Source organism: Gymnodraco acuticeps, unplaced genomic scaffold (assembly GCF_902827175.1).
Source record: "Gymnodraco acuticeps unplaced genomic scaffold, fGymAcu1.1, whole genome shotgun sequence".
Classification (NCBI taxonomy): domain Eukaryota; kingdom Metazoa; phylum Chordata; class Actinopteri; order Perciformes; family Bathydraconidae; genus Gymnodraco; species Gymnodraco acuticeps.
In genome coordinates this window covers 710,233-738,128 of record NW_022990196.1, presented here as the reverse complement: position 1 = coordinate 738,128, position 27,896 = coordinate 710,233, and the positions used below count along the sequence as shown (strand labels likewise).

At 42.4% G+C, this 27,896-nt stretch overlaps 1 protein-coding gene across 2 annotated transcripts in view; it reads left to right on the top strand.

The window, feature by feature from the left end:
* Positions 1-27,896, top strand: part of opcml (opioid binding protein/cell adhesion molecule-like) — a 549,099-nt gene that overhangs the window by 285,648 nt on the left and 235,555 nt on the right. The window contains exon 2 of one of the 2 annotated variants that reach the window (XM_034217945.1): positions 1,365-1,440. In XM_034217945.1, the coding sequence (XP_034073836.1) occupies positions 1,365-1,440 (76 nt within the window). Of the gene's footprint in view, positions 1-837; positions 1,441-27,896 lie in introns of those variants that run through there. The other variant, XM_034217943.1, reaches the window with a different exon arrangement.

The following is a 27,896-nucleotide window of genomic DNA, read 5'->3' as shown; positions in this document are numbered from 1 at the left end:
TCAAAGAGATAATGTACAACAAATACTTTTCTTATCAAAGGAGTACAGCTTCTTCTTTTATAAGGATAATAAGGTGCTTACAATGAAATGCTTTTAATTAAATACATCCACAGAGATTGTTCTAATCTAAATTATAGCATGCCAACCTTTAAAATAAAATGCTGGAAAATAACACGGACATGGAGAACTAAAACAGAAGGTATTTTTCTAGGCGTCATTCGACAAGTCAAATTCAATAAGACATTAATGCTTTTTTCCATATAATCTATAGTACCATAAAGGGTCCTACTCATGTTTCATGACATAGCTAAATATTTCAACACTGCACTCCCCTTTAAATAGATGTTGTTTTCTTATATTGCATCGTTTTTTAAACTGCAGCATGTTCCTCCTTATGAAAATGTGTTGGGCCAAAGTAGCGTGTTTGCACCTATCGGCCACCGTATAATGTGCTACAATTGATCACAATTATTATGAGAGTCAATATTACACACACACTTCACACAGCAGCTCTGCATGCTTACATCACAGAGAAATACAACAACATCAGGATCATCTCACGTGCAGGGATGCTCGCTATGAAATCATCCCAAAAGTGTCACAAACAATAATATTTGTCAGGTTCCTGCAAACCTCCTTAAGGGCCTGATGGGGGACCCTGGACCTGCGAACACAGCAGGCTACAGACCATATGGTCCTCATGGTAGGCTACAGCCGCGGATGCTACCTGGAGATTAGAAGAGACGGAGAGGGAGAGAGAGGGAGAAACATAGGGGGGCTACTTCAGGAGCTATACGCACTTGGCGAAAGAATCAGATCCTGAAGGGAATCCAGCCCTCTGCTTACAGTGTTCGGTTTACTCAGTGAGGCTCAGAGACAGCAGGAGCAGAGACTCGGAGGACACACACACACAGACACACACGCATACGCACACGCACGCGCGCGCGCACACACACACACACACACACACACACACACACACACACACACACACACACACACACTGATGCGTCTCTCACAGCATCCATTTCACGGAGACTCCAGCTCGCAGCGGAGGACACGGTGCGCATTTCTCTGAGCCACGGAGCTGCTCTCTCCTCAACTCCGTTTCCTAGAGCGACTGGCGGGCGGAGCGACACTTTCCCCTGCGTTTATCCACACTGTTTCGAGCCTGTTTCCTTGGAGCACAGAGGAGATTCTGCATCCTCTTTGTGGAATTTGCAGCTCAACGGAATATCCGACGGTTCAAGTTTTCGTGGAAGTTGCGCAGTGACAGAAAATGAGGGGCATTTTTGGCTATTTGGCACTGCCTGGGAAATGCCTTGTGGTCCTCGGACTTAAATTGTTATTCCTTGTACCTGCAGGAGTTCCAGCCAGAACCGGAGACTCAGTATTAAAGGACAACATCACCGTCAGACAGGGGGACAACGCCGTCTTAAAGTAAGTCATTCTAACTGTATTTCATGAACACATCACTCCATCTGCTGCTCTCCTGCGCCATGGCCGCACTTCAGTTTTAGTGCGCGTTTGTACAAACAGCTAATCAAGAGCAACGGTCCAGGAGTTACTAAAGGTCATTATAATCTGCATAAAACGCACATAGGCTACCTCTTAATGTTCATATGAATTGTAACTGCGGGCTGCATGCGTGCCATGCAAGTTATATAAGGCGCAGAAGTCGGTGTTTAGCCTCTCCTGCTCATTGCCCTTGAATGTTATTGATCCCAGTGCTTAATGTCTTGTTGAGGATGCACACAGCTGAAAGCCTCACATTCAGCATGAATGGGGGGTTCACGTAGTGATTTGAGGATGTGGCAAATGCAATTATGACTTTAATTTTCAGGGCTGTTTGTTTTTTTAACACTTCATAAAATGCTCAGGAACACTCGACAGATCATTGTTATGGCATTAATACAAAACACTTGACTTTACCTTATCGAACTAAATCATATACATCTCTTATCTTATCTCCAGTTCTATCACACTATTCCCTCTCAGGGACTGACTGTGTTAGAATGAGTGTTCTTATCTTCTCGGTCTTCACTGATATATTCCTGTTAATGTGTGCCTATACACTGTGCTGTGGGTTATAAGTAAAGCAGGTGGTGGTACAACTTCAGAATCACTGAAACAACCTACACACACACACACACACACACACACACACACACACACACACACACACACACACACACACACACACACACACACACACACACAAATTGAAAAAATCATACCAAAAAAAAGTATGTAAAAGAAGACAAACATATTCTGCACTTTTGTAAAGGCCACCCTGACTTCAGACAGAGACAGCAACCGTATAAAAGCAAACTATGTACATCTGTACACATATAATGTTGTCACATAAAAATCCTATAAAGGGCTGCACTTAAACAGGCTGCACTTATTGTGCCTTTTTTCAGCTTTGCAACCCCTCAAAGAGATGTAACATACAGATCAGCATTCACCCATCCACACACATCCACACAGGCTGCCACACAAGGTGTCACCTGCTCAGGGAGACTAACATTAAAGGTCCCATGTCATGGCCATCTCTACTGATCATAGTTCCATTGTTGAGGTCGACTAGAATAGATTCACATTGTTCAATGTTCCAAACTCACATTGGTTTCTCAAACAGCATCTCTGTATAGTCTGTGTATTCACTCTCTGTCCTACACGGCTTGTTGGAGCTCCTGCCCCCCCCCCCCCTCTCTGTGAGCCCACTGTGCTCTGATTGGTCAGCTCGCCCACTCTGTTGTGATGAGTCCACCACCGTTACAGCAGAACATCAGTGATTATGTTTTACAATGGTGTTTGTTAGCAACCAGGAAATGACACCAGTAATGACAAACAGATGAGAATGCTGCGTGGGGTCTGGGTGCCGTGTTGGGGGGACGTTGGGGTGCTCGCTGCTGGAGTGGACAGTGTGAGCTGGCTTGCTGCGGGGGATATGCGAGACAGCGAGACACAGCGAAACCCAGCCTGAACCCAGCCCGAGCGCACACACATACACCTGCAGCCTGGCTGTGAGTCTGTGTGTGTGCTCAGAACGAGCCCAGGCCGAGCCCCGCCGCGTCTCGCCGTCTCAGGCTGACTTCAGGCTGAGTTCAGGCTGAGTTCAGGCTGAGTTCAGGCTGAGTTCAGGCTGAGCTGCAGCTGAGAAAAGATTGAGTGTGTGTGTGTGAGGAAGTCACTATACCCAATACGTCACTGTGTTTCCTACACTAGAAAACATTGGAAAAAGATAAATGTCCAACGAGGCGTTCTGGGGCAGCACAGACAGGTCTTCTCTGAGTTGTATTCCCTACAGGGTGTACTTTGAGGGTTTGTGACTCTGCAGACCGTTTACATGCAGAAAAACCTTCATAACACACAAGGGGACGGGTAATAACCAGAAAAGCATGACATGGGACCTTTAAGACACTCTCACACACCGTGGCCCTGCCATAGGGAGCAGCTTGGGGTTAAGCATCCTGCCCAAGGACACTTTGACTGCAGGAACAGCGATCTTGGGGTTGGAGGATGAGCACTCCACCTCCTGAACGCAGCGCGGTGCGTTCACTGTGCTGTCAGCGCGGGACACAACAGTTCAGCTGGCTGAGATATGAGCTATTTAGACCAGAGTAAGTAAAGTAACGGTCAGCTAACAGCTTGCCTCTGCACTTTCAGTAGATGAGGTGGAAGGTCATCGTGCACCATAGCTGCACCCGCTTACGATGGAGAGGGGGGAGTGTTGTCCAAGATGGTGTTCAGCTTATGTTCTCGAACAGAGCCAGTTTTTCTCACCAGTTTATTTCCCGTTGGTGGCCTCGACTAAGTATTCTGTTGGATCTAATGAAACCAACTATTCCACTCTCCACAGTGGGGAGGGTGACATCCCTAAATCCACCTCTTGCCTCTTTATCTCGCTGATATTGAGCTGCACATGCTTGCACTTGTAACAGCTGACTGGAATCCTTTGGCAGATGTTCTCCTAACCTTTGCATCCCACAATAAAGGAGTCATCAAATATCTTGTGGAGCTGCCATGACCCTGAGTTTAATCCTAAAAGCACAGATGTAGCGAGTAAATACAGTAACCCATCCAGCTCTGCATCCAGCCAGCAATCTGCCCAGGAGTGAGCTATTCGGCCCATAACCCAGGAAGCATGCTGTCCACCTGCATGGCTGTGTGCTTCTCCCTGAGCATGAGGGTGGTGTTCAAAGCACCACAAAAACCAGGAACATCATTGTCCCTTTGTTTCCTGGCCTCAGCTGGTGCATGGAGCTGGTATACAGTATCATAGCATTTTTCACAAATCTGGGAGCTAACTGAGAGAATCCTGGAGCTCCCTGGGGCTGTGAGGACTTACTGCCCCTCTGTGAGGAGCCCCTCCAGCTCCCCCAGGCCCAGTCTCTGATGCAGGGGCTAAGGGCAGATGGCTGCTGAGGTAGGATCTCTGGGAGGGGGGCCTGGAGCAGGAAGTCACAATACAATTCACTTTATTGTCCTCGTAAGGACATCGTTTTGGACTCCTGCAGCAAAACAAAAACATAAACACTACGTAGTACACTTTAAAGACAACTGCATATTCAGACATGACATACACTACATGTACACAGTTTGCATATACACACATACAGACAACATGACGCCCTATTGCACAAACTCCAACATTTAAACTATACATTGCATTTGTTTGTTGAGAAGTGTAATGGACATTGGCAGGAATGAGTGTTGGTAACGGTTTAGCCCGCTTTTAGGGACCCTAAATCTCCTACCAGAAGGAAAGAGCTGGAGCTCTGCCTGATGGATATGAGGTGGATCAGATGCCTGTTTAATGAGTGACTTCTCATAAATGTTTTGGGGGGGTTGATCGACAGTCTGTACGAGGCGAACGATCTTAGTTTTAAGCTGCACTGTGAGGTAACCATACCAGGCTGTGATACCTGATAATGCTCTCCATCACTGCGATGTAGAATAAAAGCACTTCTGCTCTTGGATGGGAAACTGGAGAGGAGGTCGGCTTTGGTGTTGATCTCTTATATGATCAAAATAACAGGAAGAGTAGACAGTTCAAAATCCTATTCACTGAAATGTTGTCTGGAAATGTCCAAATGCAATTCGGTTTTTAGAAACCACATTTTGCCAGCCAAAAAGGGCTCTCATTTATGTGATATTTGGAAGTCAGTATGTCACATTTGTGAAATGACTCTATGGTAAAGTGACTTCAAATCACCAGCACAGGAGTTACCCAGCAACACACAGGCTTCATTTCAGATCAGGAGTCTGGTTCTGTGAGCCAATTCACTGAGGCTGTTAACTGCTTTCAGGACACAACATTAGAGCGATCCTCACAATATGTTTTAATGAAAGAATGTTGCATCTGAGTGGTTTCCTGTCGCTGGCAAAATTCCTAGGGTGCTATTTTATTTCTACAGGGCTGTATTATTAAGACAGTCAGGGGCAACACAAAACAGAATCATTCTCACGTAAAGAAAGCCACTGCCAACATGAACTAAAGCAGATGTGAGCAGCACAGTAATTAGCAGCATTCAACACAGCTTTGGTAGCAATATTACATTCAGAAGAACAAAAAACCACCAGGAACAATGAAATGCCTGGATGAATTGTGGGAGGGAAGAGGAGTTTGAATTTCAATTGTAAGCCAACATTCTTGCACACTTAATGGGAGGTGAACTTGACTTAAGAGTGGATTTGTGTAGGCAGTGGGGATTTTATTTTCGTATCCTAACAGTCCATAATTCATTTTCAATAATTGATTGTAGATGCTGGAATGTTGCCAGTTTGTGTGTGGTAGTTGTACAAAAAATACCTTATTCTTATTTACTGAAAAGGTGGAGCTTGGGAGACATACAGACTTGTCTGATGTTGAAACCATGGTGGCATTAACAGTGTTTTTCAGCAGATGAAAATTAATCCAATCCAATCCAACTTTATATATATATATATATAGCACATTTAAACACAACAGAGTTGACCAAAGTGCTGTACATCAATATATATATAAGTGAACCAGTGTGATTTGTTTCTGATTAACCTCCACATCTTGTTCTTAGGGTTCTAGTTTTTTTTTAAACTTCTTTTAAATTTAAGTTGTTCAGTATTTATACTTTGAATTTGTTCTTTATTTTAAATCATTCAAAATAAATGTGTGACTTTATCCAAAGCACTCAATGAGCAATGAATGCTTTTTTAATGTTCACAAATCTCAAACAAAACAAAATGGGAATGCATCCTTTCTTCTACTGCAGACCTGGTCACTGCTCACTCTTGCCCCTTTCACACCAACGTGTTTCCAGGGCCGGCTCGGAGCTAGAGCCTGAAAAGTACCGGTTTTTCCTCTTCACACCGCAGCGCCGCTGCCTCTTAGCTCCGGAATCCGGTTCGTTTCCAGCTCCAAAAAATTGTCGGTCTAGAATAGGGGTGTAACGGTTCACAGAAGTCACGGTTCGTACCTCGGTTTGGAGGTCACGGTTCGGTACGGTTCGGTACAACAAGAAAAAGCAAAAAAAAGTGCCAAATGCATAATTCCAGGTTTGTTGTTATTTATGATTGAACAGTAGTGCAAGTTTCAGTTTAAAAATAAAGAACTCTTTTTTGAATAATTAACTGTATTAAACAGTTAAAAACAAACCATACACAGTACACTGGTCATATTATCTATAATGGCTGAAGTCAAACAAAAAGGTTTCATCAAGCTGTAAAACTAAAAAGAATGTCTTGAAAATATGACATCATAAATAATAAGAAAGTGTTTCAAGAGCGCAAAGTCATTGAAAAACATATGCCAAAAGCTTCCGTTATTTATTTTGGTCTCTCGGCTCTCATGTCTATTGGTTTATAAAAACAGCGGGGATCAGCTGTTGAACTGCTGTTGTCTTTTGCCGGGCTCCGGTGATTGGCAAATCTGGGTGATGCCTTCTGATATGATTTAGCATGTTTGGCGTGTGTTACTATTAGCATACTGCACCGCTGTCTAACAACGGCGACACACCGTCCTCGTCCGATCCACCACTCGCACACTCCATCGTTATTGTAGTCCACAGGGAACCCGAAATGTTCCCACACAGCTGATTTAAAAGAAGCAGGTGGGTTCTAGCTCCTGTGTGTTATCTGAAATCGCCATACTAACTTTTCTTCTTCTTGTATTTTGTTCGTTTTGTTGTTGTGTTTCTTCTTGTTCTTCATTTGTTGTTTAAGGGCGGCTGGCAAACAGCTTTTAGGCACAATACCGCCCCCTGGATTATATATAGTGTAGTGGATACTGCCCTGAATGACACTTTTTTCCCACTCGTATTCGTCGTGTGACTGCGTGTGCCGAACCGTGACGTCCGAACCGTGACGGTACGGGACGAATACGGATACCGTTACACCCCTATAGTCTAGAAGCAAGACTCCGGAGCTAAGAGGCGCCTTAGAAACTAAACCCACCTCCCCTGAACATGGGTCGACTGAAGAGTCTCGTCATGCCTGCCTACAAGCAGTAGCGCTGAGCAAAGTGACTAGAAGGCAACCACACACTTATAAAAAATAAACACACTTTATAAAGTCAGGCAACACTAACCAGGCTTCGTGTGATTCTGTTTATTTGTACCTTACTTTGACCATCCGTTCGCTGTTATTGATCATTGTGGAGAGAGGCAGACGTTTTGTTTTGTATCATAGCAAAGGGGTTCCCAAACTTTGCCATGCCAAGGACCCCCATATAGCATTATCCTCTGGCGGGGACCCCCCTGTGTACAAGTGCCTCGCGATGGAGCATGCAGTGCGTTGCCACTACATTTGGGGCCTTCTGCCTGATCAAAGCTGTCACTCCGCTTTTTTTGCCTGTCATAGCCGCTGCCCCATCTGAACACACACCCAACGAGACCAGTCAAGTCCATTTGAGATGATGTACTCATCTAAAACTTGGAAAATGTCTCTTCATGTGGTCCTACCTTCCAGTGCTTTGCAAAATAATATTTCCTCAACAAAGTTATCTTCTGAAATAAATCTGATGTATGCAAGCAATTCTGCGACATTTGCTACATCTGTGCTCTCATCCAGCTGCAGAGCGAAATATTCATTAGCTCTCACTTGCTCCAAAAGCTGAGCAGATTTTCACTCTCAGTAGCGGCAGCTCGATTCTGATTGGCTTGAAGGGTGTCCGTGTGATCCAAAAACAAAAAATATTAAAAGATTGGCATCAAAGGACACATAGATTGATTGATATACAGTTATTAATAACATCTTTGTGTCCTTGGGCAAGACACTTCACCTGAACTTGCTCCTGTGGGTATTGTCCACAGTATCTGACCATTGCATGTATGATATATGTGTAATGTGTGTATATGTAAAGCGCTTTGAGTCATTGAAAAAGCACTATAATAAATGTAAGGAATTATTATTATTATTATCTAAAAAAATAAAAAAATAAAAAAAATAATAATTTAAATAAAAAATTCTGTTTCCCTCAAACTTTGCGTGACCCCCCTGGCGCCCCCTGGTGGCCCCCTGGGGGGTCGGGGCCCTCACTTTGAAAAACACTGTCATAGCAGCTATCAGATGGAATCAATACATGACCTGCACAGGTTTTCATGTCCGACTATCACAAGTAGAATCATAATAAAAATACGCCGGTAAAATGTGCCTGTAGAAAACGGCTTATGCCACAATAGGATAGCAACAAGTAGTCAAGATAGTCAGTTTAGCTTCGGTTGCTATGCTAACATCACACATTTTATACCAGAGAAACTTTCATAACAGCGTTGTGATGCCAAACAGCGTCAATTCAGACTGACACACATTCACTGATGGGGATGGGGGATATGTATCAGCTGCTTGTGTGACAGTCAGACAGTGAATACTTTACCCGGAGCTAACGGGAGAATAAACTCCCTTGGACGAGCAGCACTGCAGCGGTCGGTAAATGCCGCTGAAACACATTAATAAACAATGAACCACGGCACTCTAGAGAAAAGCATAAGGTTGGAGAAGTCGTTATTTAATTTAATCTGGCTTTGTGTGATTAAAAGCAACACGATCATCGACCCGACGCAGTCCCCCGTTGTTGTTGTTGTTGTTGTTGTTGTGAGCGCCGTTGGGCAGCAAATCAGCGATGTAAACGGTGACGTCATGACGAAGCAGCGGCAGCACCAGTCGGGCTCTGGGCGGTGTGAACAAAACGGGAGCAGAAAAGAGAAACCGGAGCTGAACCAGAAAAGCTCTAGCACGGAGCAAGAATGGGAAAAGCGCTGGTGTGAAAGCCGCATCTGTGGTTGACCTGTGCAGGGCTACAGACAGATGCCTGTCTGACACCTGATGAGTCTGAATGGTGAACCCCCCCACCCCCCTAGTCCTACCAGAGTCTGTGGTCATATCACTTATCCTACCCGGTCCTTGTCTGACTGTGGATAAACATGTAGGACACATAGATATTGTAAGACTGACCTCTGCTTGCTAACCACAGTCAGACAGCTCCCATCATGCCTTGTGTTCCTCTGTACGGGGCAAGCCACTGCTAGCATGCAGGAGCGTGGTGGACTTAAACCAAAATGTCTCTTGGTTACAGTACTAAAGCTTGAATGGGTGGTGTTACAGATCAGACCTGCAGCCTGGGAGCGGATGGTGAGCCCTGTCTTCTCTATAACCATTATCCACAAGAAAGGCATGACCTAGCGCTCAGGTTTAATGACATCAAGGCCGTCTCACAGCCTGCGCCCCCCCCCCCCCCCCTCCAATGAGGATCCTACACCCCTGGCTGTCACTGCTGCTCTGCTGCTGCTTCAGGACAGCTCTGAAAATATGAACTGAGGGACACTACTGTCCCTCATTGTCACTTCTGCACTGCTCTGTCCCTGACAGGCGCTTCATAATGTGGCGGTGTGGCCCCCTCAGAGGTGGGCTGAGGTAATGTGAGGCTGACTGTTGGCACACTGTCTCTACCATTAAGGTGCCGTCACACTACAACTGGTGTCCTTTGCTTGAAGAAGGTTTGTGAGTTGAATTCCTTCCTGTACCTATAGAACTGCTCCTTGCTTTGGGAATGAGTGAGCTTGTTGCAGCATTAGCACTTCTGATCACCCCGCTCTGTGAGGAGTGACGTTGAGGACAGGCTGATGCAGCAGGATCAGGGTGAGCACCTTCTTCTATTGTCAGCTTACACTGGAGTGGAGATGTTAGGGGGCTAATTACATTTGCATTCATTGGCTATGTATACAGCAGCCTTTTGATTGATTTGTTCCAACACGGCTAATTTATTTGCACATTTAGATTTCATGGCTCCAGCCAACAGTGATGATTGAACGAGAATTTGGTTCAAGGAAACTTTGTTTGTGTTTTTCTAACTTTTAGAGACTACACATTAATTGATTGAATAGTGAACATAATTGACAGTAAAGTAAAGAAGAAAATGCTTTTAATTGGTATAACATTTCCTGGATAAAAACGTTTTGCGTGTGTTTTCCTCACTGAGAATTATAGGGATAATTATTAGTCATTCAAGAAATAATTAGACTTACAGTATTCTTTGCAACACAAAAAAAGAAAACGTTTGTTTTTCTGATTTAGCGTTTTCTCTATAACCATATCTAACAGGATCATTGTCTGTGTAGAAGTCACCATTTTGCGACCTTTATTTTAACTGACACACACTTGCCCTCATGGCTTAACTTCAAATTAATAATGTACAGTTGCAAGAAAAAGTATGTGAACCCTTTGGATTCTCCACACATAGCGTTGTGTGTTCCTTCCAAACAACTCAACTTTGGTTTCATCTGTCCACAGAATATGTTGCCAGTAGTGCTGTGGAACATCCAGGTGCTCTTTTGCAAACTTCAAACGTGCAGCAATGTTTTTTCTGGACAGCAGTGGCTTCCTCCGTGGTGTCCTCCCATGAACTCCATTCTTGTTCAGTGTTTTACGTATCGTAGATTCGTCAACAGAGATGTTAGCATGTGCCAGAGATTTCTTTAAGTCTCTAGCTGACACTCTAGGATTCTTCTTCACCTCATTGAGCATTCTGCGCTGTGCTCTTGCAGTCATCTTTACAGGACGGCCACTCCTAGGGAGAGTAGCAACAGTGCTGAACTTTCTCCATTTATAGACACTTTGTCTTACCGTGGACTGATGAACATCAAGGCTTTTAGAGATACTTTTGTAACCCTTTCCAGCTTTATGCAAGTCAACAATTCTTCATCGTAGGTCTTCTGAGAGCTCTTTTGTGCGAGGCATGGTTCACATCTGGCAATGCTTCTTAAGAATAGCAAATTCAAAACTGGTGTGTATTTTTTATAGGGCAGGGCAGCTTTAACCAACACCTCCAATCTCGTCTCATTAATTGGACTCCAGGTTGGCTGACTCCTGACTCCAATTAGCTCTTGAAGAAGTCTTTAGCCTAGGGGTTCACACCACCCTGCACTGTGAATGTTTACATGGTGTGTTCAATAAAAACATGAAAACATATCATTGTTTGTGTGGTATTAGTTTAAGCAGACTGTGTTTGTCTATTGTTGTGACTTAGATGAAGATCAGAACACATTATGACCAACTTATGCAGAAATCCAGGTAATTCCAAAGGGTTCACATACTTTTTCTTGCAACTGTATATGTAGCACCCGCTTGTGTTTTTTTATTCTCATATTATCCTTTTTGCGATTTTGTGTTTTTTGATGACAGATTGAGTATACATATATATGGCTACATATTAATTTTAAATGTATATATAAAACCATAGAAATGCCTTTGTCACTCCGATTTTTGTTCTAAGCATCCCTGTCCCGAAAACCACCTGCCCAGTCATTTTCAAATCTCACTCAGAAGTGATGAGAGTACTTTCCTCTAATGACCAGGTGGGTATTATTTCCAACATGCATTACAGCTAGCACTTGTTACATGGAGATATGCAGGCTGTTCTGATTGAATGGCTGCTTTCAAATGAAATGACACAAAGGCCTTCCCTTAATTGTAGCCTTTTCAGAAAGCTGCTCAATGTTCTTCATTAGAGGATCCCGTTAAATATGCAAGGCTTGTGCTGATTCCTAACAGCAATTCAAGGATACATCTTTCATTTAGCGTTTTTATTACATACTACAAACTTCTGTACGAAAGCTATAAGCCAAAAATAAATATTCAAAATAAGAAGCAACTGGAGGTGGATACCCTATACTTTCTCTCTAGCGTTTTGCTGTTAATGATAGCAAACACTCCTTGTACCTAGGTTTGGTCTGTTTTGTCTCAGAGGTAGTTGGACAGAGACTGACTACTGCACATGTTATTTCAGGATCACAAATATATTTTTGATATAATACATCAGTGTAAAGGAAAGTTCTGGAGCAGACTCGGAACACAATGAGAACACGGGAGAGCTCGACCTGATGGCAGACACTGAAGAATATATTGGAAGGTATACAGCTGGATAATTGACAAAGACATTTGCTGTAGCCATGAAGTGACACTCTCCCAAATCCCAAAGGTGTATCTAGTTCTAGACAAAGCTTTTCATAAACTATAGGATTAGAGCAGTGGCGAGCCGTCAGGGCCCATAGGCCTAAGATATTCTAAAATAAAAAAATATATATATTTGGTATGTTATTTTTTTCATTAGTTTTACCAAAATAACTTGATTTAATTGAATTTTAAAATAACATTTTCAAAGAAATAAATCCTTCGAATCTGCCTGTTCAGTTTCTGTTGGAATGTGAATGGTTAAATGAAAGAAGCTCCTTTGGCCGTCTCTGCGAGTTACTGTGAAGACAGGAGCTGATTGGTGGTCCTGCTGTAAATTCACAGAGGGCCAGCTATAGTAACTGAACGAGAGAGTAATGTCAAATGATAGTACAATTGACCAATCAAATCTTCCCTCTAAATGGGTGGGCTTTATTTTCGCGGACTTTATGACAAGTTCCGCCCGCTGTGAAGTGTATGCATGTGTGTTAGGGGCTGCTTCTCAGGTCGGTTAAATGAAATCCTTGCTTCCCTCACTTGCGTCGTTTCCCTGCGTTTAGTCCCTCCCACCAGGGAAGCATGGAGGGACGCAAGGAAACCACGAGAAGCAGGGAAATGAGTTTTAAGAGCAATGGGACGTCCTTTCCTCCGGAGCGTCACGTGAAGCGACGTCCGTTTGTGATGACGCTGCACAGCTGATCGTCTGACAGCAGCCAGCTCTGTCCCTGTTGTTTCCACACACACCCCCGCCTCTGTTAGTACACATTTACTGACACAAACATTTGTATCATCTGTTGTAGACCCAAATAAATAAAATCAAATAAGAACTCATTCTCAAAAAAGATAAACGCCATTCTTAAAATGTATAAACGAACAATAGTTTGATTAATATTGATTAGAGTACACAAAAGAAACAAAATAATTGAGAGAAGAAAAAGAGATATGTTATCTATCAAAACCCAGTTAGATTAACATTCATTGGATTGCACACTTTGTTTGTTTGTTTGGATATGTAGTAAATTAACATTTCAATAGCACTTAATGACTGACTGAATGGAAATGACAATAAATGAAAATGTAAAACGAAAAAAGCGATCATGAAAATGTTTCCAACAAATGAATAAAATGATTTTTGACCACTTTGTTGTTCAGATATATCACATATGTGTAACTAAATGAAACAGGAATTGAAACAAAACACGGTATAAACTGAGGAGTGACTCCCGTGAGGTTCGTGTATTTTCTTCACTCTGCTCTCATGTCAAGAAGCATGAGATCAGTGCATGCACTGCATCGTCCAATCAGTGAGCGATACACAGTAAGGGGGCGGGGCGAGTATCGGAGGATTTCATCGGAGGATGGTCTGGTGGTTCCTCCATTATCGCTCCTCCATTATCGCTCCTCGCTCCTCGATCCTCGGTCCTCCGGCAGAAATAAGAGCCATGGGACGGTACTCAAGATGGCGCAGACAAATCAACTTCCGGTGAGACCGAGGACCGAGGAGCGAGGAAATGAAAATAGTCGACCTGAGAAGCAGCCATAGTGGTGCAGTGACGTGTCCTAAAACCCGGAAGTAAGCTGCGCTCGGATTCCCTCGACAGGAAGCAGTGGGATTTCTCCATAGGATTTTGGAAAATAGCTCGAAATAAGGTCTGTGGAAAACGAACCTGTTAGATAAATGCACGTTGTGTTCAGCCGGATAATATCCACATGTCTATCCTACTTTTATTATTTTTGAATCATAAATCTAATCGATAGATTTATAATTAGCATAAATTCGTTCATGATGGCTCACTTCAGTGATAGTGATGACATCGTTGCGAAATTATTAACCGAGTCATTTTCAAGATTGAGTTACAATGATAAACTGGAGTGGCAAAGGATCAGCTGCATGACCCGCCATCAAGTGCTTCATCCAAAAGGACAGGAGGATGGACTTTGTGTTTAAGTGATTTGATCATCAAAGGTAGGCCTAAGTCATTTTCAATGCGGGCCGCCGTGCCGACTTAATTCATTTGTAATTGTTACTTGGCTGTAGTGTTAATTTCGTCAGCTATTTTTTAATTTAGTTTTAGTCTTAGTCCTTTGTTAAATTTTCTTTTTAGTTTTAGTCATATTTAGTCACCTTCATCCTGTTTTTATTTAGTCAAGTTTTAGTCGACTAAAAGTCTGAGCATTTTAGTCTTATTTTAGTCGACTAAAACAGTAACTATTTTAGTCAAGATTTAGTCGACTAAAAGTCTGAGCATTTTAGTCTTATTTTAGTCAAAGAAAACTAATTATTTTAGTCTACTTTTTGTTAATGAAAACTGTTGAGTCTTTTTTAGTCATCAGATTATATAGAACATTTCAGTCAAACTAGTCTAGCCAAAACCAATAATTTGTCATTTTAGCAAATATAAATAAATAAGATTATTATCTTGTCCTTATTTGATGAAAACCACAGGTTGAATGATTAAGAAGCTTTGCAGAGAGTATCTGGTCAGCTGTGTTTTGGCCACATTGCTTCCCTTCTGATGAAACAATGCATTCGCGTTTTTTCTCCGCCTCATTGTAGCGAAAATGGGCCCAAATATCACGTCGTTTCTTTCTCCCAAGCAGTGGTGGCTTAAGACTTTTTCGTTGTCAGTCATTTTGACGGACAGGATCGTAACATTTCCGTCATAATCCATTATTACCCGTCGAGTACACAATTTATCACTCACTCGCGCTGACGGGGGGTATTTGGTTAACGCGAGTGCGACCACTGCTCCCAAGCCCTGTTGTTGCCATTTTATTTTATGTTGAATAAGGTTAGTTAGTTAGAGACCATGAGTTAGACCCGAGTCTTCCTGACAGTTCATATTGTGCCGCTGCCCGGTGTAATTCAAATGTGCCGCCGCGCGCAGCACCGGAAATGGAACTGCTGGGAGAAAAACTGACTATCAGAGATGTAACGTTATCTTTGATAATATTTCGTCTACTCATTTTTCGTCAACGAAAGTAAAGAGAGATTTTGGCATAGTTTTTATTTAGTAAACTACATTTTCGTCTAGTCACTTTTCGTCAACGATATTACATGATGATTTCGTTACAGTTATTGTTTACTGCCGTCGGTGCCGTCTCGTCATCGTCTCGTTTTCGTCATGGAAAAAAAGGTCGTTGACGAACATATTTCGTCATTGTTTTAGTCAACGAAATTAACACTACTTGGCTGTGGGTGCCCTGTCATGATAGGTGTTTATATAAATGGTGTTGTTTTGTGTGGTAGAGGGTCGCTGTCATTGATGGCGTTTCTATGTGTTCAAAACTGGGGGGGCAGAGAGAGGTGGGGGGGAGAGAGAGAGAGGGGGGGAGGAGAGAGAGAGAGGGGGGGACAGAGAGAGGGGGGGGAGGAGAGAGAGGTGGGGGAGTGTCAAATTACATACTGAAGACCACACAGAGCAACACTGTGAGCGCATACATTTACGTACACAGCGTGGGGATGTCATATTGTAATGCACATTAATAGAGAACCGCAGTGACGCATCCTAAAACCCGGAAGTAAGTTAGCATTTTTACCACGTCCGGTTACTTGCAATTGCAATTTCTCCATAGGATTTTGGAAATTAGCTCCAAATAAGGTCTGTGTTTGACACAAATTGAAGAGACAGATCACGTTTTGTTCTACAACATTAAATCCATCAGCAGTGACCCCGCTGGTGATTTCTGAAGAGTTTACGTGTCTGAAAAACGATGGTTGTTAACAAGTGGCTGAATAGGACTACAGAAGTTGTCCAGGCCGTTTTACGTCATTACACCGAACACGTAAACACTCCTCTAAGTTAGTTAGCCCTGTTCTGCTTGAAAGCAAGTACCTGCCTCCTGCAAACTGTTCAAACACTTCAACTTGTACAATTTTGAATCTGTATTTTTTAATATGGATCTTAAGTTGGCGTGACGTTGAAGCAGCGACCCTGCTGTAGTTCCTTTATAGCATAACGTTAGCATTTTGCTTCTGGCGACTAGATTTATGCTTCGAAAATGATAAAAGTAGGATAGACATGTGGAGATTATCCGGCTGAACAAAACGTGATCCGTCTCTTAAATGTGTTTCAACCACAGACCTTATTTCCAGCTATTTTCCAAAATCCTATGGAGAAATTGCATTGCGTTTTTGACGAAGGAACCGGAAGGAGTTTACATCCGGGTTTTAGGATGCGTCACTGCCTCTCTGACTCGGATGTCATCATCGGAGTTGTCACTATTATTTTGACCAAAATAACAGTCTCAGCAAACGTATCCTCCAAGTTGTTCTCGTGAATGGATTTCAACAGAGACAGGGCAGTGTTTCCAGTGTGAAGCTCACTGGCGGTAGAGCGTGGTCAGCTCAGACTTCAACTTCTCCTTGTTTCCCAACGCAGGCCACAGTTTCACGGCGCAGTCAAGCTCAGGTGTAGGAAATTACAGGACATGCTGTGGGAAGAATGAGCTGTCAACAAGCTTTGCAGCGATCAAATGGTCACTCTGTGAGAACCTCTGTTCCACCTGTGAGATGACTGTGTCACAAGCCTCCTTCATCACCTTCATCACTTTGCTGCTGACTCGTCGGCCTGGCTCGTCTGTTCCATCATGAGCAGTGGCGGCCAATGCATCAGTTTTCTGCCTCATTTTCTGGACATGTTCCTTGAAACGGCAGAGCGCGCTGTTGATCCCAGGTGCATCGATGCTTCGTTTTTGCAGAGTGTTGTATAGAACATCCACTTCTGGCATAAGCAACGAAAAAAACTCCAGGAGCTGCATAAATGCTCGGTCCCGCAGTTTCTTTGACAGGCCGTATGCCTCACTTATGGTGACCGCATCCCATCCTGGTTGTGCGCGTATATGCTCCATACACTGAAGTAGTGCATCTCGGGTCTCCCAGTTCACAGTTCTGCTTTTAAAGTTCCATCTCACAGCCGGTGGCCGTGGGATGCGTCTCTGTGTTGCCTCTGCAAGAGCTGCAACACGTTTTGGAGCACCGGAGAAAAAAGTGGAAAAAGCAGTTAGATCTGCAAAAAACACCTTCAGGATGCTCATCCTTGCTGAACACAGTTGCTGCAGGGTCAGGTTCAGTTGGTGGGCGTAGCAGTGAACAAACTGAGCGTTTGGGTACGTCTCCTTCATCACCGTCTGTACCCCGCGCACGTTACCGCTCATGACGGCCGCCCCGTCATAGGTCTGAGCGATTAGCTTTTCTTTCAGCTTCAGGGGTTCCAGAACAGCCTTGATGCTGTTAGAGAGACCTACACCAGTTTTGTCCTTTACTTCCACAAACTCCAAAAAACGCTCTGTAACTGTGAGGTCAGGCATAATGTATCGCAGCACAATCACCATTTGCGATTTACAGGAGAAATCGGTTGTCTCGTCGGCCTGAACGGCAACAAATGATGTGTTGTCCACTTGCTTGGCTATTTCCTCCCTGTACACATCATACATGCAGTCCAAGAGTTCATTCTGTATGGTGCTTGATGTCCCTTTGAAAACGGGCTGAGCTTCGTAGTGCCGTCGAAGCCTGGAATCGCCCTCACACATTGTCTCGAAAATTGACCTGAATATCTCTGGATTCAGAGAGTCCGCCGACTCGTCGTGGCCCCGCAGTGCTGTCTCACATTTCCCACACAGTTTAATACAGGTGATGATCCGACCAAGCACGTACCTGTTTTCTTCCACCTTCCTATTATGATCATCAATGCCGCGTCTGTAGGCGCTGTCAATCTGAGCTGCAACATTCACCCTTCCCAGTAATCCCAACTTTACGGCATTTTCCAAGTGACTGTTGCTGCTCTCATGCTTCATTGTCCTCTCCGAAAGATGCTTTAAGTCCTTGTAACCTGTCCTCGACCAAGTACCTTGATCTTCACCAAAAAGCAGGCAAGGAAAGCAAAAGAGGGAATTCTTCTGGATGCTCGCCGTTAGCCATTTCTTTTTAGCAAACCACTCAGCGTTAAACCCACGTTTAACTTTGCCCGCAGTCTGGACCATTTGGAAATCCGGTGGATGGTGGGCACCGAGGCGCTTTACCTCCAGTTTCTCTCCGAGACTAAGTGTCTCAAATGTGTGCTCCAGTAAATGGTCAACTTCATTCATTTTCTTTCAGTTTTTTACTTCTTTTAATCGCTGGTGATGTTAGCTATATGCTGCTCTCTCGTCTCCTCTTCAAACTACACGTGACGTTTCGCAGCACACGTGACGTCTTTACAGTGGTGTTTTTATATGTACAAAAGTGGTGGGGCACAAAAAACTCAGATGTCTATATATAAGCTTCTGCACTGAGGTTCATGGCTGGTGAGGCTCTGGCTCTGACTCTTCAGGTTTACAAATATTATATTTTGACCTAAATCAAAATATAATATTATTTTCAAAAGCCTCTTTAGTCTGATGCTTCAATTAATTTTAAACAGACAGTTCAACAGAAGGATACCCAACAAATGTAATTTTATCATTTAAATATTGAATTGTTCTCTCTTAGTAAGATCCCATTTTCAATAAAATGGTGGTCTTACCTTGACTTGAAGATGAAGTCCATTTGCCTATCCTTCTGGACAAAAATCTCTATTACTTTTTTGTAAAAGTCCTCCTTATGTTCTTGTAGTTTCAAAAGTCTATCATAAATCTGATCTAATCAATAGATTTATGATTCGAAAATTATAAAAGTAGGGTAGACATGTGGATATTATCCGGCTGAACAAAACGTACATTTATCTAACAGCTACGTTTCCCACAGATCTTATTTTGAGCTATTTTCTAAAATCCTATGGAGAAATCTTATTGTTTTTTTGTGGAGGGAAGCCATGCGCAGCTTACTTCCTGGTTTTAGGACGCACCTCTCTCGTCTCCTCTTCACACACCACACTTTTCGCGGCACACGTAGGCCTACTTACAGCCAATCAGCTCTGAATTATGTGAGATGACGTATGGTGGGGATGGCAGCTCAGTGCCCCTATGGTCATTATTTTTTGCCACACACATTAAATAGGACAATACTCTGAGCATGCGCAGTGTAGTTTTTACAGTCACCGTTCACTTAGACAGTGAGAGGGAGGGGCATGATCAGGCTTTGTCCCACATGGCTCTAAACAGCTCAATAGGCACACACTGTAGACACTAATTAGAAGAACACAGACTAAACAGCAATGTACAGACGAATCAGATGATTAAACATGATCTTAAAATATATTTTATATATATTTTTTTTTTTTGCATTTTTTTGTAATCATTATTTGTAATGGTGCTGTGCCCCACCTGCCCCTAATGACCCTGTCACTGGCTGTCATTGATACGTTTTGCACCCCGGGCCGCTGTTTTGATATTCCGCTGAAGTATACGCTGTGACGTAATAACTCTTCTTTTTTCAGGGAAGAGGGGTCAGAGGGCCTACAGTAGGTGTAGGCTCACCACTGGTTTAGAGTGATAAACTGGGTAAAAGGCAGAGGCCTTGGTTAATATTTTCCTGAAGATACAGAATGCAATGGTAAAGTTGTATTGGAGATTTGAGTGAGGGTTGTGTAACGCAGTAGAGCTGTTGCGTCAAACTTTCTGTGAAGAGTGCTATATTTCTGCACTGAGAAAACTGAATACAATGTAACTACTTGAATACAATGTAACTACTTGAATACAATGTAACTACTTGAATACAATGTAACTACTTGAATACAATGTAACTACTTGAATACAATGTAAATCTCAACAGATTTCACATAACTGTATTAGGCTAGTTGTAAGCAAAGATATTACATGACATAAAAGTAAAGTAGCAAGTTAAGTATAGTATTATTTGCTTGTGAGCTGATAACCATAACAACATCACCTCTTTTTAAATAGTATTAAATAATATCAAAGATGAATGCTTCTAAAATAAAGAATCTATAAACGAACTTGGTTATTATTTCCTTTTTTCATATGAATTGAAACTAAATTCCAAAGCAAACCAGTGTGATTAGTTATGTGAAATCAGTAGACATAATAGATTTAATTAAAGTCAATGTTTCAGTTTTTTCATTATGTCAGCCTGATGATCACAGTATAATGAATGAAGTAATGACTCTCTACATCACTGGAACACGTATAGCTCAGTCCAGCAGGTGGATGGACAGGATGGGGGGGTCAGGCTCCCATGCCCCGTTCTCCAGTCCGCCAGGGTTGCATCAGTCTGCTAGCGCTCCCTGGACATCCATCTTTAACAGGTTGGGTTTCAGCATCTTTGTGTTGTCGTAAATCACTGAGATAGTCATTAATTTTTAATCTCCAGGAACCTGTGCGCCGTGTTGCAGTCCGACCAGAGCCTCCACTTATGAGAGCCTCCACATCCATTACAGCCTGTCTCCGCTGTCTCCTCCCTCTGCATGTTTGGCTGCACTTTTCTGATATCATTAATACTCATCAGCAACACCTTCCATTCATGCCACATTCTGCCAGGCAATTCACGCTCTTCTACCTCCACTCTCCTACCTACTTGTTCCTTCTTTTCTTTGCACCTTCCCATCCCTCTTACTCATCCAGCTGTACTCTTATAGCCCCACACTTATTCTTTATGAACACAAGTAGCCCTTAAGGTGTCATAAAGCCAGGATCACATTTTATGTTGGTTGAGGTGGTAAACTATTGCAATTAATTATTCTTCTAAAGCATCTGCCCATTTCCTTTTTACAACTAAAATCAGGATTGTCATAGCATTGTGACAGAGGTAATTATAGAAGAGTTCATCCATCGCCGGATAGTTGCAGGGCCAAATTTAGCAAATCCTTCTCGCTCTGCAACGATGGCAAAAATCTGATTTGCTACACTCCCTGTCTCTTTCTTTATGTAGCTCATCCACACACTCCTTACAGTCAAACGCATATATATGACCAACTGTGAAATATGCAAACATGTAGATTGGACTCACACACAGGGTAGTACTGCGAGCACTACATCGACGGCCTGTTATTTCACTCCCTAATGGGAGCCCACTCTAATTGCCACCCTGCATTCCTAGGTGACACGGGGAGCTGCCAGATGCTATGCACTGTCTCGCTGGGATACAGAGTACACACACAAGTCTTATGTGGTAAACAGAAGGGGCATTTTCTACTAGTAGCCATTCACAGTATCACTAAATAATTATGTGGAGCATTAGGGGAATATCAGAATACGGGAAGTAGAAACCAACATAAAGAAAACATACTACTCACTGCATCCTCAAAGTATTGCAGTTTTCTCCTCATTGTAGGGTTATGCTTGTTGTTTCTGAGCAACGGCAGTAAGGGAGTAACACTGTGATCACTGCAGGCTCTCACACTGAAGTATGCCATTTGAGTTGATGCACTGTTGGTGGACATTAAAGCATCTCTTGAGATCTGCTATGCAATGCTCTTCATCCGTTCCACTTGAGATCTCCCTCATTTCAGAAATGAGATCTCTTCAGCCGTCTGTCAATACAGAGTACTGGCTTGCCGTGACCAGACAAGTCGGTCATTAATCTCCGGCCACTCCTTGGGACCTGGTCCTGGCCTCTAACGAACAGATCCCCTAATGAAGGAGTATGGCAGAGGAGAGTGCCTCACATTGAATGTGTTCCCTGGCCAATGCCGCCTCAAGGACTGTACAGCTGAGCTATACTTAGAACAAAGGAATGGGTTTGATGTCACATCTTTGTTCTTATATTGTGTGGAGAAGGCTCTGTGAGGGCAGTGCTGTGATGAGATTAACTAATACTGATGAAGCAGTTTAAACATAAACCAAGCGGCCACAGAAGACAATTGGCAGCAGCAGGCAGTAAATGTGGCTGTAAATGGGAGTTGGCTGCCGGCCTCAGGATCACAATGAGCGAGCCTTCTCATGAACATGTCTGTCATGTACCAGGCAGTGCATTACAGTGATTATGTTTAGATTAGCAACTTGTTTATTGCTCTCTAAGACCATTTGTGGTGCCCCCACCCGCCTTCAGTATTAATCAATGAAAACTGCATGGAACAGAGTCTTTCTTGTTTAGACCTATTGACTGGGGTACTGGAAACTTGACAGGCTAATTCTGCTTCTTTAGCATGCAACTTGTAAAATACCTTTTGATTAGCCTTCACAAACTGACAGCAGAGTTGTCAGTCAGATCATATGAGCCCACTGGGAATCCCAGAATCCCACAGCTCCATGGCTTTCTGAGTGATATCACATGTTTGAATGCGCGTTGTTTTGGTGTGGCTGGTTTAGACATGTTGAAATCGATAAGTGCCTGTGATTTATTATAGCAACCAGATTTCGCTGTCTGAGGGCAGGCAGGGAGGAGGGAATGTCGTCTGAGTCTGCCAGCTGATGGTGCTCATTAATATGGATAAAACTGACAAGGAGTCATCTGGGAAGAATGTCATACCACATTAGACAAATAAGTGGCTGAAACCACTGGCTGTAATGAATTGATTTGCCTCACATTGATCCCCCCTTTCTCTACTGTTAATCACATCTGGAGCCATGTTCGTGTTCTGGATTGCTGCAGTTGTGAAATAATCAGTGAATAAAAGTTAATTCTATGTTTTTCTTTCTTTTGTATCCCTCAATTTATTTACAAATATAATTTAAAATCTATTAATTCATTTCAAATAAAATAACATTTGAAAAACATTAAAAAAATCATTATCCCACCAGTTTCCTAAAGAATGATTACATATTCTTGGGCAGTTGAATCAATACTTATGAATATGACTGATTTCACAAGTGAGATACCAAAAGAACAGGATTTGAACCAACAGAGAATGCTTTCACAGCACAACAACTTTTATTAGCCCGCCTCATATTAACCCAGTAAACCCTGGACACTGGGGGCCGCTCTGAGTCATCTTCTGCTGTCGGCCCCCAGCAGCTGTGGAGCAGTCGGGGGCCGGCTCCTCGGTCAAGGGCATATTGACAGTGAATGTGGGGAGAGTGATACAGCAAACCATGTACAATATTTCAGTATTTCAACAAGTCCTATATGAGGAAAGATTAGTCAAATTGATGAAAGCAAAGATAACAAGAAATAGTCCCTCAGAAAAGAGTAAACCCGTCATTCTCTGGACTATAGTCATGGTTACCAGGCCCCAGACTGAATCAGGTAGTTAGATTTGTGCTGTGAAGAGAGACACATCTAAAACACAGCGACTTTGTTGGTTTTGAAGGCAAACCGTTTTGCCTCAGAGTGTGACAGTCCATTCATAAGGCCACTTCTCTAACCTGTGCATTGTTGCACCTTGTCACCCTGAGACATTCTGCACTGCTTAGATAATAAATGAAAGTCCGGAGGAGAAAAAAACAAGAAGCTGTTGTAAAACATTTCTGACATACACTATTTAACGCTGGAAAATCAATAAAGCCAATTTAACAGAAAGCGTTTTGTGTTTATCAGAAATGGTCCACCTGAACCGGGCTGTTTCTTTTCTCTCTGGGTCTCTTTATCCCCCGATAGAAAAAGCTATGACCTTTCTTCTTGCTACTAACCACCATCTGTGCACAAATACACTGCGACGGGCTCACTGGGACCTTATCCACAGTTTTGTAAAATTCTAACAGTAACTGTGGATACTACCCAACAATAAACAGCTCGGGATATCATATCCAAAGTACCAAAAACCATCAAGCAGAAAAATAGAATCAAATATCTTTTCAAATGGGTCACAAAGTAATTAGTTAGTGAACTGCAATAATATAAAGCTTTATTTATTTTTTAAAATTATCCATTTCAATTCTGCACTTTCATTGCTTCTGTAATAATGATATTTAGTGATTGTGTTATTTGTAAATGGTATCATGACTTTTTTATCTCCTGATAAACATTGCTATAACTGAACAAAATGTTTCTACCAATATCAAATGTAGGTTTGTCTCAACATTTAGAATCTGTAAATAGGTTTCTGACTCAGTGGACTTAAGGAATCATGGCATACGGCTGGAACACCACTTGCTTATCAGGGAGGAGGGAGGCGTTTGTGTGTACTTCAGTTCATTGTGATTTTTTCAGCTGACTTTAGAACATGCAATGAGCTAATGCATGGCTGAAATAATGATTTTGGGAAGATGTATTCTATTACCGGTCCTTTGATCTTCCTTTTCCTCAAAGATATCCACTACTAAACTCAACAGCTTCTCCTTTAGCAAGGTTACATATTTTCGAAGCTTAATGTTTGTGACTAATACAAAATAATATGTTGTCTGTTTTGGTTGCTTCACAGCATTCTTTCCATTACATATTTGAAAACACAACAAATTGTATCTATCATAGAGTGCTGTATATATAATGTGTATTTACGTGAACATTGCCATACTGACTGAAAGAGCCCTGTTAATGAGTGAGGAGGTTTTGTGTGTGACTGGTTCCTGATCAAGAGTCTCTCTGCTCTGTTCTCTCTATTCACTCAGAGTTGTAGAGAGAAGCTCAAGTACCGACTCCACTACTCAAGAGAGAAGATTATGTATAATTGAGGAGACCAGTGTTAAGTTTGCCCTACATATTGTGATTTCTGTCTTTGTATTCCTCTGTAGAGGACATATCACTGGGAAGTAGACTTTACTGCATATGTTCTAAAGAGCTACTACAGTAGGGGCCAGTAATAAGCTGCGCTATCACTTGCCGTAAAAATAGATATACGTTCACAAGGATCTGCTCCTTTGTATGTATGTATTTGATTAGGTTGCTGGTATTAATATGATTTTAGGATGTTGAAGAAATTCCAGTCTGTTAATCTCATTATTGTTGACACTTTGCTGAATACCATAACATCTTTGGTTATATGTTCCATTGGATCCTAGTTATTTATGATTTATGATGTATATTGCAACTTCATATATCAGCAATACAACATGAAGATTGTTGAGCTGTTATCTGAAGAGCCCCTTTTCTGCAGGAAGCTGATTCCTCTGTTGTTATTCTGCTTTCCGCTGCTGCCCATCAACACCCTGATGCTTGTCCATGTGATTGACCTTTGTAGTTTTTCACTGTGAGGCAGGGCGGTAACCAGGTCTAAATAATAAGCCCATAAGCCTGACAGGATGTAATTCATTTCTCTGTGTGGGCTCCCTCATAACCTTTACTGTTCACACTCTTACTGTCTGCTGAAGCCTAATAGCTGGCTGAAAGCGCAGCGAGCCATAAGGAATATATAGACCATAGTGATCACCTTGGGAACAAAATTTATTTTCACGTTTTGGGACAAGCTATACAATCAAACTTTTTGACCCAAAGTGATAAAAAGAAGAAAGATGATATTGATCAAAGAAAAGTTTAATCATGTCTACAATTTGGGAAGGAAATAATCAAAATGAGCATTTGTATTATGTGTTATGAACCTATACATGTTATAAGATTTTAGTCCCATATTGATTGATTTATTTCCCCTTTAAGAACCTTTGAACAGCATGCTGCCATCAGGGCCATTTTATTTATGAATCTACATACAGGTCATTAAACAGAGCAAGTAACAGTTGTCTATTTGTGCATACAGTACGTACTGTATAAATACATCGAATACAAACATCTAATTTGTAGAATTTCACATTTTTTCTCCGTGATCACATCTGCTTCATATTTACAAAGAAGCCTCATCCAGCTGAAACTGCCCACAGTGTTTGAATCACGTGGTTATCATGGAATCAGGTTCTGATGAACGTGTAGCTCCCAGCTGATTGGCCCCTCGCTCAGGACTCCAGGGGACACTTCTACAGCATGATGCTTTTAATGAAAAGTAGACCCTTCAATGTTTCCTGCATTCCAAGGGCTTTTTTAAGTAAAGCTTTCCATTTGTGACCTTTTCTGGGCCTCAGTTGTAATCAGTACATTCAGCTCCAGGTTCAGCTGTAGGGCTCCCGTTGGATCCTAAACCCAAACCGAGAATCTGTCAAAGGTAGAATATTTTCTCCATTAATAAACACACAGACATTTTAATTGCTTGTTTCAGTCAGGTAAACAATCCCTGGATTCTATATTCAACTTCTACTGTAACGTTACTTTGCTTATCTTTGTCACCTTCACAGCAGTAAGAAAGACCTAAACACAGTGGCTGCCTTTCAGAGGTTCTTTAAGGCTCCTTTCTATCTAGAGATGTTCCTTGATTCTAAAAGTGACAATATGCTTCACTCCATCAAAACTAAACAGATAAAAAAGACGAAAAAGATGCCATGATTGGGTCATGTGACAGCCTCAGGTGGAATATGAGAGACCCAGGAGAGAACAAAGAACTAGTGAACAACACGATGGCCCCACCACGGCCATCACACACCTGTCTCTATTCATATGTTGTTGTTTCATTCCTGCTGCCTAAGGTTGAAAACCTGATTCTAAATCTGCTTTTTTTTTATTTGGTGCTTTCGATACAATCACTTGCATTGATAACTTGAAATTATATTGTTTGAAATACCTATTGATATTTTGACATCCTATGTATTGTTGTGTCAGAGCAAGTCTCACTCAAGGAGAAATCTTGTTCTGAAATCTTGTGAGGCTAAGACCCCTCCAAATAGTGAGCTGAATACACAGCATGACTTTAGACTTTCCCTACGGTTCCACCGTTCCACTTCTAGCAAAGTCACAACAAAAATGTGAACAACGCTGGCACTGTAACTCACCTGACAGGGACGTTCAAATGTCATAAAAAGAGCAACAAAAAGCTGAGTCACTGTCAGATCACTGACTAAAACCCCACCAACAGGAAACCCAAGAACACTGTGTGTGTAGGACAGAAACACTCTACGAAGAAGACTATTTTTGACCCATTAAATGCACCAAGTGAGCCATGGCAAGGTTTCACTTTATCTCAAATGAAATGTTCATTTGCTTGACAAATGGGAAATAGAGAATCTGAATAGGTGTGACAGATGATACTCAATGACAACATCTGAGCACAATCTGCAGGAAAACATCTTTTGAAATTGTAATAGACAGGGTTGGAAGTGGCGCAAATAATATTGGATATGGAATAATATCACACTGCGGACAGACAATTATGGGTGTCTATTGGAGTGATTTACTGTGCCAGGTGGCTCTCAACCAGAAATGAACAGCTCCCCTGCAGTTTAACTGCTTTCGGCTCAATCTGCAATCTAATTCCAGGATTTCCTGTTATCTCCTGCTACACAGATTTTGTCAGTCTTTACGTCTTGATGTGTCCAATGGACTGCGGGGGGAATCCATTGGTGTCATTTTATCTCATTTAGTCATGCTGACTTTAACACTTGCAGAACTTCAAGTAAGCTGACAGAAAGTAAATAGGTTTACTATCATGCTCCACACTTTGTACTAGGGTTGCCAGAAACTGACCATGATCAAAATCGATTATTCGGCAGCCCTGGCGAATAATAATCGATTATTCGACCGACCCCCCCCCCCCCCCACGTGTGAGGGAGAGGGGGGGCGGGGTCGGTGTGTAGCGTGCTGCAGCAGCAGTCTGCTCTGCACGCAGGCTTCCTCCAAGTGTACAGTAAAACAAACTGGTGGTGTGACCAATGGCCATTTACAATTATTAATACTA